The sequence below is a fragment of the Microcaecilia unicolor genome, chromosome 3 (genome assembly GCF_901765095.1).
Source record: "Microcaecilia unicolor chromosome 3, aMicUni1.1, whole genome shotgun sequence".
In the NCBI taxonomy this organism is placed as follows: domain Eukaryota; kingdom Metazoa; phylum Chordata; class Amphibia; order Gymnophiona; family Siphonopidae; genus Microcaecilia; species Microcaecilia unicolor.
The window spans coordinates 478203401-478215761 of NC_044033.1; the positions used below are offsets into that span (position 1 = coordinate 478203401).

Here is a 12361-nt window from a genome sequence, read left to right on the forward strand (position 1 = left end):
GCAGTGAAAAGGTGGGTTTTCAGCATAAATTTGAAAACAGGTAGAGATGGAGCTAGACGTACAGGCTCAGGAAGCTTATTCCAGGCATAAGGTGTCGCGAGAGAAAAGGAACGAAGCCTGGAGTTAGCAGTGGAGGAGAAGGGGGATGACAACAGAGATTTGTCCAGTGAGCGGAGGTCACGGGGAGGAATGTAGGGAGAGATGAGAGCGGAGATGTAATGGGGGGAGGGGCTGCAGAATGGATGCATTTAAAGGTCAGTAAAAGAAGTTTGAACTGTATGCGGAAGCGGACAGGGAGCCAGTGAAGTGATTTGAGGAGTGGGCTAGTGTGGGTATAACGATTTTGGGGGAAAATAAGCCGTGCTGCAGAATTTTTGACAGACTGGAGAGGAGAGAGATGATTGAGCGGAAGACCAGTGAGAAGTAAATTGCAATAATCCAAGCGAGAGGTGACAAGGGTGTGGATAAGGGTTTTGGCAGCGTATTCAAGGGGCGAATTTTGCTCATAGCCTCTGGATATCTTTTTATTTTTCTTCATTTTGCCTAAAGTTTGTTTAATTTGCTTCTTTTTTTGGACGTCTCTCTCCCACCTGTGCTCTTCTTTAAATTGCAGAGTGTTACGTTGCTTTTTCCTATTCTAGTCGTATTTTGTTCCTTTCTGTAGTGCTTGTAATTACTTTGCCTAGGTGAAACTTGTGTCAATTTAAAATTGAATAAAGGTATAGTAAAAAAAAAAATTCTTATAGATGACTATTTGGAAAATATTTAAAAAATAAAGATTAAAAAAATAATGGGGGTGGGGGGGGGGCATAATGATGAAACACAATCAGCATATTCGTAAATCTGAAGTTGAGTATTATTAATATATCCTTTTAAAATTATATAAATATCCTTCTGTAACACCAAATGTCTATTCTCTTCATATTTCCACTATCCACGATGTATTGCAAGCCACATTGAGCCTGCAAAGAGGTGGGAAAATGTGGGGTACAAATGCAATAAATAAAAATATTCTCATGTGCAAACAGTGCCATGTCTAGTCAGCCAGTGAAGGCGGCTCAAAGAACCATCCAGCCAGGTCAACAACATGAGATATTGTCTGTGTTTCTCCACAATCATACAGGTCGCTGAGTGAACAGGTGTTGTTTAATCTTACAGACCTATATTGAATTTTGAGCACCACTAGAGGGCATAAATAGAAAATGTAAAACAGAGAGAGAGAGAGAGAGAGAGAACTAGGATTAAAGCAGCAGACATCAAGTGTAGCAGGAACAGAACGTGTGCAGCCTTTTGCATGTTGTACAGAGCATATCATCAGGCAGCCTGTAAATTACCAGTCATGGCAGAAGGTTCACTTTAGATTCTACCTTCACAGAAATGTACATTTCTTAGGAGTATAATTCACAATAAAAAATATATATTTCTTTCTGGATGCAACTGGAAAGCTTTGCCACTTCTTTTTTTTTTTTGTTTTAATAAATAACGTGGGAAAGTTGTTTGCCAAAAACCCAGATCAGCTCCAATCGTTCCTCTGAAGCAGTGGGAAGCGTCGGTGCTTCTGCTCACATGGAAGTTTTCTGCTCTTTTGAGCTCGGATTTCTTTTTAAGATTATTCTTCAACCACTGCCGGGGTCCTTTGCTGTTTCAAGGCATTAAGAGAGACTAAGCGGTTTTCTTTTTGCAGCCTGGAAGGATGTGGCAGAGCGGTCTGGCGTTTGCACTGAGAGCAACAGCTTGTCCTGTGGAATGAAATCTTCGCTCCTGTCAACTGTTCAGCCTAAGCAAAAAGGATCCTTCGTCAAAGCTCAGAACCCTGCTTTAGGATTTCCCACTGGTTCTCAACCATCTCAATAGTATTTAAATAACTGTATCTCTCTTTGGAGGAGGCAATAAAGTGGTTGTTTCCTGTTTTGCTTTTTGTGGTTTTTTTTTTAAAGAGAGCTGTCACTTTCTGCCATTATAATTTTTCAGTCTGAAACAGGTTCCAGTCAACTCAACGGGATCTATGCTTAAGCATGAAAAAAGCTGAAAAACTTTGAGGGAGTTTCTCTGACTTGGACCCCTAAAGAAGGCACAGAACCCGCTCTGCGGAAAAAGACAATCGCATACCCCAGCTTGGCCCGTGTCTCTATACCTGGGGGGCACTACGCCGTGGCTAGGCGCAGGGCAGTGTCTCTGCCCATTGCTTGTACATGTCCTCTGCCCAGCTCACACTGTCCTCCTCCACCTCCTCCTCTCTACATGCCCTGGTGATGCCATGCCCCGCAGCCACAGCAGAGGCCAGGAGGGCGGCTCAGGGCTCTGGTTAAAGAGTGGCGGTGGCACAGGAGGTCGTCGAGGACGAAGCGGCAGAGGGCGATCTGGGATGAAGGATGTGGAGTCTGGCCGTGGCAGGATGCTATTGAACTCCGGCCGTGCCGATGGCCTGCTCCTTCTTGGCGGCAGTGGCGGGGCTGGGGGAGCCTCGCGGGAGAGCCGCCGCAGTAAACAGGGAGCCCGTATGAGTCTGCTGGGCAAACCGCTGTCTTACAGCAGCAGCCAGAGCTGCCGGAGAAATGTCAAGTACCGGAGACTGCAAAACTACCTGTACAACGTGCTGGAGAGACCCCGGGCCTGGGCGTTCATTTACCACGCCTTCGTGTGAGTACCAAGCCTGCTCATCTGCCTTTTGGGGAGAAGGGAGGAGATAGGAAGACATGGTCATGACTTAGGTATTAGTTTATTTGTCAGCAGAAGCATCAAGTGCAAGTAACCAGTAATAGGGAGAAATGTTTGGCTTTAATTTACAATTCAAATAATGCTGAGAAATACGCACTGCACACAAGGTAGAACACTTATTTGGCTATAGCAGAAGGAGTTAAATGAATGGCTTTTGCTCTTTTTGTGGTGTCTGAGAGGAGAAAGGATAAAACAAAAGTTTAAAATCCCCCCTCCCCCTCAAAAGAAATGATTATGTAGAAAGAAAGGGAAGGAGTGTCATTATTTATGCATGGGTATGTACCCAGTTCGGAAGAGCTTTGGCTTGAAATGAAATAGGAAAGCAAAGTGAAATGTTTTGTTTCATTTCATTTTAAAACCAAAAGGAACAAAATTTGGTTTCTTTTGTTTAAAAAGCAAGTGCTATCAGATGCTGAGCCCTGCACCCTCCCACCTCAACACCAGAATAAAAGAAAGCCCCCCAGCCTTCCCCAGTCCTTCTAATCCCGCCTCTTGGGGGCAGAAGTGATCCCCAGTTGCCCCTGCCCTACCAATGCAGTCTTCTTCTGTACATGAAAATGCCACTGGCCAAACAGACAGAAGGACCCATTGTACTGTGGGGCAGAAACTGGCCAACCATGCAGGAGGACACATTTCATTGTAAGGAAGAAATTGGCCAACCAGTACTAGTAGGGTTAGAGCAACTGAGGATTGTTCCTGTGCCATGAAGACATGCAGATGGAGTAAGATGCAGGCGAGGGATTTTGGGGGTCATGGGATAGCTGACACTAAGTTGTTCCTGTTTGTTTGAGGGTACGTTTACTCTGCAGTAGTAGTGAACATCCTCATGGCAAAATAGGAAACTGTCTAGGGGCAATAATTCTTCCACAGCAGAAAACCATTTCTATCACTGTGGTAGTGGTGGTGGTGGTACTCCTGCATGATCCTGTCCTTATATTAGGCCAAACAGCATAACACTGAGAGCCCTGTGCAGTGTTTTGTGTATTGTACAGGCCTGCAGCTTAGAGGTGGCCTCAGCCATGGAGGGGGCCAGCCCCAATGTCCTAGAGCAGCCTGGAGAAGGTTAAACAGCAGATAGTTTTACTGTACATTATGTGAAACAAACTTTATGACACAGGGGGGAAGAAAACCCCAAGCCCCTCCCCCTCAAACTAAACAAAACAACATTTTGTGGCAATCATGCTGCTAGTGCCTGGCCCCTGACTTCCTCAACCAGAGAGACGGTTCTTATTTTCTGATCAGTCTGCAGTAACATGTTGCTGTTATTTTGATTGCAGAGTATCTCAGCATTTTCGCTTTGCTAAAATAGGTGCCACCTTTCTTTAGGGCAACCCTCTCCCCGTCTTTCTCATTTAGAGGCCAACAGGCTAAGAATTTTCTCCCTTTTTCCAGAAAGATAGATTCTGGTGCTGAGAAGCAGGGGAAATCGGGTGACCGCCTAGTGCCTGCACCCCCTGCAGCTGGCTTCAGAGTTCAGTGCCTGTGCATTTCTCCCCACTTCCCATTCTCCCTTCAGCTGAGCTCCTACCTAGGAAAGAACCAAGAAGGGGGAAACAGAGAGAGAAAGCCACCACTGTCACTTCTTTCTGTCTTTCTCCCTTCTCTTCTCCCAATGAGGCTTTTTTTCCCCCAGAAACACGTATTAGCATAACAAAATGTGTAGTCAAAATAATGCACTGATAGGCAGCCACTGCATTAATTTGAACACTGGTGCTGGTGTTCATTCAGCACTGCTCTGTTTAAAGTCTGTGGTGCTCAATGCATGTGGACTGTAGTCAGTACCACCGCTACTATGGGGGGCAATATTCTGCCTGCCGCGGTCAGCGGTTTTTAAGTTGCTGGCTGCTGCAGGTAGAACTGAGCCTGGGTATTTAATGCTGTGCTGTGTCTGGCCTCTGACATTGACTATTCGGGTATGTGCTGTCACCCAAAAGTTAAACCAGGTTCTGGCTGATAGACCAGGTTAGCTCAGCACAAAAAGTTAGGACTGCTTTCTTTGCTGTTTTTATCTGCTTATGTAGCCAGTTAGCAGACTGAATATTGCCGCAGACCACTTAAGTACTGGCTCCACCTATGGACCGCCCCTAGACTAACTGGACTATGCAGGGGCAGTGAGTGCTGGTATTCAGTGGCACTGCCCATTAAGCAGCACTGAAAATCAACAGATAGGCGGGAGGATCCCTTGCCCCATTAAATCACCTCGAATATTGACCCCCTGTATGTTGAGCGTAGGCCTGATCCGAATAGCAGCTGAAATTTGCCATTATCCGGATAATTACCTTAGCTCATCCCCAGACCGTCACAAACCCTGCCCCTCACTATATGGATAAGATCAGGCCAGTTAGAAGGATTTTCAGCCTGATCCTATCCATATAAGGGTAAATACAAGAAAGTGCGCCAAAAGTTAGGTGACAAAAATTTGGGTGCTAAGTATCAATTCTATAGCAGCAATTAAATGCGGAATACTAGCGTATGTCAGCATTCTTGCATCGAACCCTACGCCTAAATGTTGCAGCAGAAGGTGTAGGTGCTCGTATTCTATAACTTACACGTGCAACTGCATGAGACAACCAGACCCACCCATGCATCTGTATCTTTACAGTTATGTTCTGTTGAGGGCCAGATTCTATATATGGCGCCTAAAAAATTTGAATGGTAAGCATTTCTTCCTAAGCGTATTCTATAAGCAATGCCTAGATTTAGGCCCTGTCGCTTAGTTGATATCCCAGTGCTTAAAACTATACACATCCATTTACACCAAGGAAAACGTGGCGTCAATTCTGGTACAGAGATAGGGCCGTATTCCATAACAACGTGCGTAAATTTTGGAACGCCAACAGAACAGCTATTTCCCCGCTCACAGCCACACCCCTTTTGAACCAGGTCTTTTAGAATTTAGGCACAATTCATTACAGAATCTGCTTAGTTCGTAATGCATGAAAATTCTAATTATTGCCAAATAGTGCTCATTATTGCTTGTTAAGTGCTGTTAAATATGCTGACTGGCTTGTTATGCCAATCAAGTGACATGCGTTGTAAAATACGCCTGGATTTTGGTGGGGATCTCTGGGTGCGCTACATAGAATCCGTCAGTAAGGGGGGAATTCTGTATAAGTCGATCAATGTTAGGCACTGGGATAAATCTGCACTAAGCCAATATAGTAAACATTAGGCATGCTGATGCCAGGTTATTCTACTATTCTATAATGGGATGTGGGTGCCCAGATGTTGATATAGAATGTGGCATGTGATACAGAGTGCCTAAAATAAGGTGCCCACTTATAGAAATTGCCCCCATAGTAAGCAAAAAGTCACAGCCGCTGGTGAACATATGAGTTGATGTGAATACTGGGCCTAAAGCAGGGGCGTAGCCAGACTTTGGCGGGACGGGGGTCCTGAGCCCGAGGTGAGGGGACGCATTTTAGTCCCCCCCGCCGCCGCCGTCACCAACAACTTTGACCCCCCCCCCCTGCAGACGACCCTCTTGACTCCCCTCCCACTGCCAACCCTTCCCCGCCATCGCCTACCTTCTGGCGCAAAGGCTTCGTTCTGTTTCTGTGAGTCTGACATCCTGCACGTTGTACGTGCAGGACGTCAGACTCACAGAAACAGGACGAAGCCTTGCGCCGGAAGAAGAGGACCCCGGCTGATGGGGGTTGGGGTCCCCTGCCAGCAAAGGTAGTGGATGGCGATGACGGTGGGGGAGGGTTGGCGGAGGTATGGGGGTCGAGAGGGTCATCGGCAGGGGCCAAATCTACGGGGGCCCAGGCCCCCGTGGCCCCACATAGCTATGCCACTAGCCTAAAGTGGTTACAAGGAGAAAATAATAAGCCATATCTAATACGCTTAATAACAGTAATTAAGTTACAAGATACAGAATGATTAAGATTAAGGAGAATTACCAGGTTCTGATGCTGCTCTAGATTGTCCCTGGTCACACCTAGAGCCCTGCAAGGAGCAGCTCTGTGCTTCCTGCTCTGTACCACCCCTCCCTCTCAGCAACCAGAAGAGATCAGGAGGGGAGGGAGTGAGGCTGGACCAGACATAACAGAGCAGAGAAGAATTACACTTCGTTCTCTTAGGCTTCCCTGGCTGGCGTCATGATTTCTGCAGTTGTCTGGGTCTTGCTGCCTCTAAGTGGAACACCGAAGAAAGCAGCATGATGGCTGAAACGTCGGTTCCACTTACTCCGATGTGGCAAGACCTGGACAACCACAACAATCAAGAATTACACTTTTCCCTCAGACAGCTCCTTCCCTTCTGCTATTTCCCAGGGGTCTATGGGGGGGGGGGGGGGGGGGGGGAGGGGATGTGATGTTACAAAGTCAAGTAAGGACCTCTATTAAAGATTTTACCCATAGATACAATTGGAGGAAGGTCTCAGCCTATCAGGTGCCTATGAAAACAATATTTGGTACACAGAACCCTTTCTCCCTCTATGTTCAGTGGCTTCATCAGGACAATAAATCAATTCACTAGACTTAAAACTGATCTTAAAGGTTTTGCCACTTACCTCCTGCAAAATACTTTACTCTGTTTATATTTTCTTTAAACTGAAATGACTGCCCTGCAAAGTTGAGCTACTTCCTTTGGAACTGCAGTGAAAATAAAAGTCAGGTTTCTGAGACATTGTCCTGCTTATAATCGAACGAGAAAAACGCCCAAGTTCCGACCTAAATCGGGAGATGGCCGTTTATCTCACAAATATGAATAAAGCGGTATAATCGAAAGCCGATTTTTGGACGTTTTCAACTGCACTCCGTCGCGGATGCGGACAAAGTTGATGGGGGCGTGTCAGAGGTGTGGCAAAGGGGGAACTGGGGCGTGGCTATCTGCTGAACAAAGATGGGCGCATTTCACCGATAATGGGAAAAAAGTATGCGTTTTTAGCTAGAATTTAGGACACTTTTCCTGGACCCTGTTTTTTCACGAATAGGGCCCCAAAAAGTGCCCTAAATGACCAGATGACCACTGGAGGGAATCGGGGATGACCTCCCCTGACTCCCCAAGTGGTCACTAACCCCCTCCCACCACAAAAAAATGATGTTTCACAACTTTTTATTTTCACCCTCAAATGTCATACCCACCTCCCTGGCAGCAGTATGCAGGTCCCTGGAGCAGTTGTTAGGGGGTGCAGACTTCAGGCAGGTGGACCCAGGCCCATCCCCCCTACCTGTTACAATTGTGCTGCTTAATGCTTAGTCGCCCAACCCCCCCAAACCCACTGTACCCACATGTAGGTGCCCCCCTTCACCCCTTAGGGCTATAGTAATGGTGTAGACTTGTGGGCAGTGGGTTTTGAGGGGGATTTGGGGGGCTCAACACACAAGGGAAGGGTGCTATGCACCTGGGAGCTCTTTTACCTTTTTTTTTGGTTTTGTAAAAGTGCCCCCTAGGGTGCCCGGTTGGTGTCCTGGCATGTGAGGGGGACCAGTGCACTACGAATCCTGGCCCCTCCCACGAATAAATGTCTTGGATTTATTTGTTTTTGAGCTGGGCGCTTTCATTTTCCATTATCGCTGAAAAACGAAAACGCCCAGCTCACACATTGTTGAATAAAACATGGGCGTCTATTTTTTTCAAAAATATGGTTCGGTCCGCCCCTTCATGGACCCGTTCTCGGAGATAAACGCCCATGGAGATAGGCGTTTTCATTCAATTATGCCCCTCTGTGTAGATTAGCATAACATTTGTGCACATATGGCTGAGCCTGAGTTCAACTCTGTTGCCTTGGGAGAGAGTAAGGGTGAGGATGCTAATAAGGGTGGAAGCACTGCATAAACTGACAGAGCACAGCATATGCTGTCATTGCATAGAATTAACTTAAGAAAAGCAAACAAGGGGCAGTACAGTGAGTTTTCTATGAATGAATCTTGTGCATGTCGACTGTATTAATTTCTATAGGAGAGCTTTCCAGGGTACTTAGTCTCTTCGCTTTGTGGCTGGGTAGTTTGAAGCATGCATTCTTCTGTAGAATAAATGGCCGGGAAACAGAAAGCAGTTCAGGACTATGGGAGTTTTAGGAAGGGGCTAAAAACACTGGGCTCCTTTTACTAAAGGGCATCAGATTTTGCACTTGTCTTACAGAAAGCGTACACGCGGTAGCTGCAGTTCTAAGGCAGAAACTAATGAGGACGTGTTCAGCATTTTCCATTGCAGGTCGTGTGTTAACAGTTGTAGTAGTGTACGGCAGTGGTTCCCAAACCTGGTCTTGGAGGCACCCAGCCAGTCAGGTTTTCAGGATACCCACAATGAATATTCATGAGAGAAATTTGCATGCACTGCCTTCACTGCGCGCAAATCCCTCTCATGAATATTCATTGTGGATATCCTGTAAACCTGACTGGCTGGGTGCCTCCAGGACCAGGTTTGGGACCCACTGGTGTACGGTGATCAGGTTGTGGTTAGCACCTCCTATTTAGGATATGTTAAGTGAGCCCACACTAGCAGTGTACTAATTGCTGTACACTCTCCACGTCCATTCTCCTCCCCAATACAAAATACCTTTAACATGCTACTTAGTGCATGGTAACTTTAAAATACCGCAAAATAGTGGGCACGTTTGTGCATTAGCTCTTACTGTGCACTAAACTAGCCGTTAAAGGATGACTGAAGTTGTGGCAGCCATTTTGGCCGGACAGCTGGCATGGGCTGGAGCGACTGGGGATTGCTCCTCCCCTGACGAGGTCACTAGACCACCAAGGTTTGTAAGGTAGGCCCTGGGAGAGCCTACGGGTGGGGGCCTACTTTTGATTGGGGGGGGGGGGGGGGTTGTTATGGTTTCGCCCAAAAATGCACTGGCATTTTCAGCTGAAACTGAAATTTGGTCAGCCTCTACTTAAAGGGCCCCTTGTTTTTTTTTTTAAGTCAATATTTTTTTCTCTATTGGGAAGGGAGATGGGATAGGTTGAAAGGAGACTAGTTTTGGGGGGAAGGGGGATGCGATTAATGTTTGTTTACCGTTCATGATTGTTTGTTTATACTCATTTTATTGAGTACAACATTTTATTGAAAGTTGTGGGTTGTATGGCTTTGTATTAAATTAAATTGTGGTGCAGTTTTAGGATTACAAGCAACAGGTAAATGGTACGTATAGCTGGAAGGATTGCTCAGATGGCCAATTCCTCAAGTCTCATCAGTGATGAGTTTTTGGATTCCCTTCTTTGACTTGGATTACTCACCTTTTCCAAATCAGAGCTCAAGGCAAGGGGCACTTCAGGCACTGTTGCACAAACAGGTTCACAACCTTAGTTCCTGCCTGAGGCAACAGAGGGTGAAGTGATTAGTCCCAGATCACAAGGAACTTGTGCAAAACAAGCAGAGTTTGAACCCTGACATTGAGAAAGGAGGAGACACTTTCTTTATCGTGCTCCTGAGCTGTTTTCATTGTTACATCTACCAGCTATTAGGTGTTTGTGCCCTTTGGGACCCTAATAGTTGATAATCCCCGACGCAACCTCTAGAGAGGTGAAACGTGGCCAGGTCGGGTTGTATTTTAAAGTGGCAACAATAAAAGCCTTTTTAACTATTAGCAGATGTGTATTCCGCTTTTGTGGATTGTATTGAGGTTTCCTTTTTGAGCTTTCTTTTGAATCTATACCTTCAATTTTTTTCCGTGGAAAGAAAGTGGACTTTTGTCATAGAATGCCTGTGCTCAGTACTCCCTGGAAATACTGCTTTTTCCCCATCAGTTCAGACCCGAAACCTTTGAAAACAAAGGAAGATCAGAGGCAATAGAGTTAAAGGAACTGCATTTGTGATGCACACCTATGGCAGTATGCAAAGCAGTAGCAGCTAGTGTGGGGAAGAGGAAATGAGAATGGTTTCTGGCTAGTTCAGCAGACGCAGTGAAGGGGTGTGGGGGGAGGGGACACCTCAAAGCACTGGTATTTATTTGGGTAATGGAAAATTTTAAACCCAATTAGATAGATCTTAAAGAGGCAACTTCTACGTTCCTTGTTGCCAGTGTCCCTCTGAAGAGAATGAGGGAGGGAGGGAGGGAGGGAGGGAGGGAGGAGGGGAAGTGACAGGACACATCTACAGCATGAGAGTGTTGTGTGCTTAAGAGGGGAAGGGACCAGCAATTGAGATGGGGGTGATCTGAGGAACCGAAGACTTCATCACATTCACTTTTGGGACCGATTGCAACGTTTCCCTGCCAGAAGTGCAAACAGAAGCAGAGAAAACCAGGGTTTAGGAATGTCATGCTGTTTTTTTCACCAGTGCTCAGATCGAGGAGTATTTTTTCATCAGGCACCCTGCTGCAAATTACGGGTCCAGGCTGCGAGTCTCCTGTGGACTCCATCTTCCCCAGAAATGTGTATTTTCTGACAGTCTAAACTCACAAAAGTATTTCTTCTTGGATGCAACTGGATTCACTTAAAAAAAAAAATAACAATAACGTGGGAAAGTTGTTTGTCAAAGCCCAGATCAGCTCCAATCGTTCCTCTGAAGCAATGGGAAACGTTGGTACTTCTGCTCACATGGAAGTTTTCTGCTCGGGGAAGGCGCCTGTAACTTGTGCTCTCTGCCCTCTTTAGAGATGGGATTTCTTTTTAAGATTATTCTTCCACCACTGCTGGAGTTCTTGCCGTTTGAAACCATTAGGAGAGACTGGTTGGTTTTCTTTTCACAGCCTGGAAGGATGTGGTAGAGCTGTGTTCTGGTGTTTGGACTGAGAGCAACAGCTTGTGCTGTGGAATGAACTGTTCAGCCAGGCAAAGAAGTCCAAAAACCTGCTTTGTGACTTCTCTCAGCTATCTAATATTTAAATAAGGTATCTCTCTTTAAAGGAGGTAATAAAGTGGCTGTTTCCTGTCCTGCCCCCTTCCCCCGTGTCACTTTCTGCCATTATGTTTCAATTTACATAGATTGCAATTGACTTGAGACAGGATCTATGCGGTAGGATGGAAGAAAGAAGAAATATATTTTTCAGGGGGGTGTGAAGCCTTAAAGGAGGTACAGAGCGCTTTTGAGGGGAAAAACCAACTCAGGACCCAGCTTGGCCACATGCCCTATCCCTGGGGGCACTACGCCATAGCTAGGTACAGGACTGTGTCTACTCACTGCTTGTACATGTCCTGTGCCCAGATCACATTGTCCTCCTCTTCCTCTTTCTTCCCACATGCTCTGGTGATGCCATGCCCCACAGCCACAGCGGAGGCCAGGAGGGTGGCTCAGGAATCTGGGTAAAAGGCAGTGGTGGCATGGGAGGGCACAGAGGGCGAGGTGGCAGAGGGCGATCTAGAATGAAGGATGTGGAGTCCGGCCGTGGTAGGATGCTATTGAACTCCAGCCATGCCCATGGCTTGCTTCTCCTCTCTGGCAGCGGTAGCAGGGTCGGAGGACCCTTGCAGGAGAGCCAACGAAGGAAGCAAGGAGCCCGAATGAGTTTGCTGGGCAAACCATTGTCTTACAACAACCAGAGCTACCGAAGGAACATCAAGTACAGGAGACTGCAGAACTATCTGTACAACGTGCTGGAGAGACCCCGGGGCTGGGCGTTCATCTACCATGCTTTTGTGTGAGTACTCAGCCCACCTGCCTTTTTCAATGCTCTATGGGGCAGGGGAAATGGGGAGTGAGGGGCCATGTAGCTTTATTTAATATTGGAAGAGGGTTTCTGTGCTTTGAACAGGTCGAG

The 12361-nt window shown here is 46.5% G+C and overlaps 1 protein-coding gene across 1 annotated transcript in view; it reads left to right on the plus strand.

Annotated features, from left to right (window-relative positions):
• Nucleotides 1-1942: 1942 nt before the first annotated feature.
• The window catches only part of KCNQ5 (potassium voltage-gated channel subfamily Q member 5), an 846390-nt gene continuing 835971 nt past the window's right edge, over nt 1943-12361 (plus strand). The window contains 1 exon segment of the mRNA XM_030199036.1: nt 1943-2640. Within this exon segment, the coding sequence (XP_030054896.1) occupies nt 2258-2640 (383 nt within the window). The 5' untranslated portion in view covers nt 1943-2257.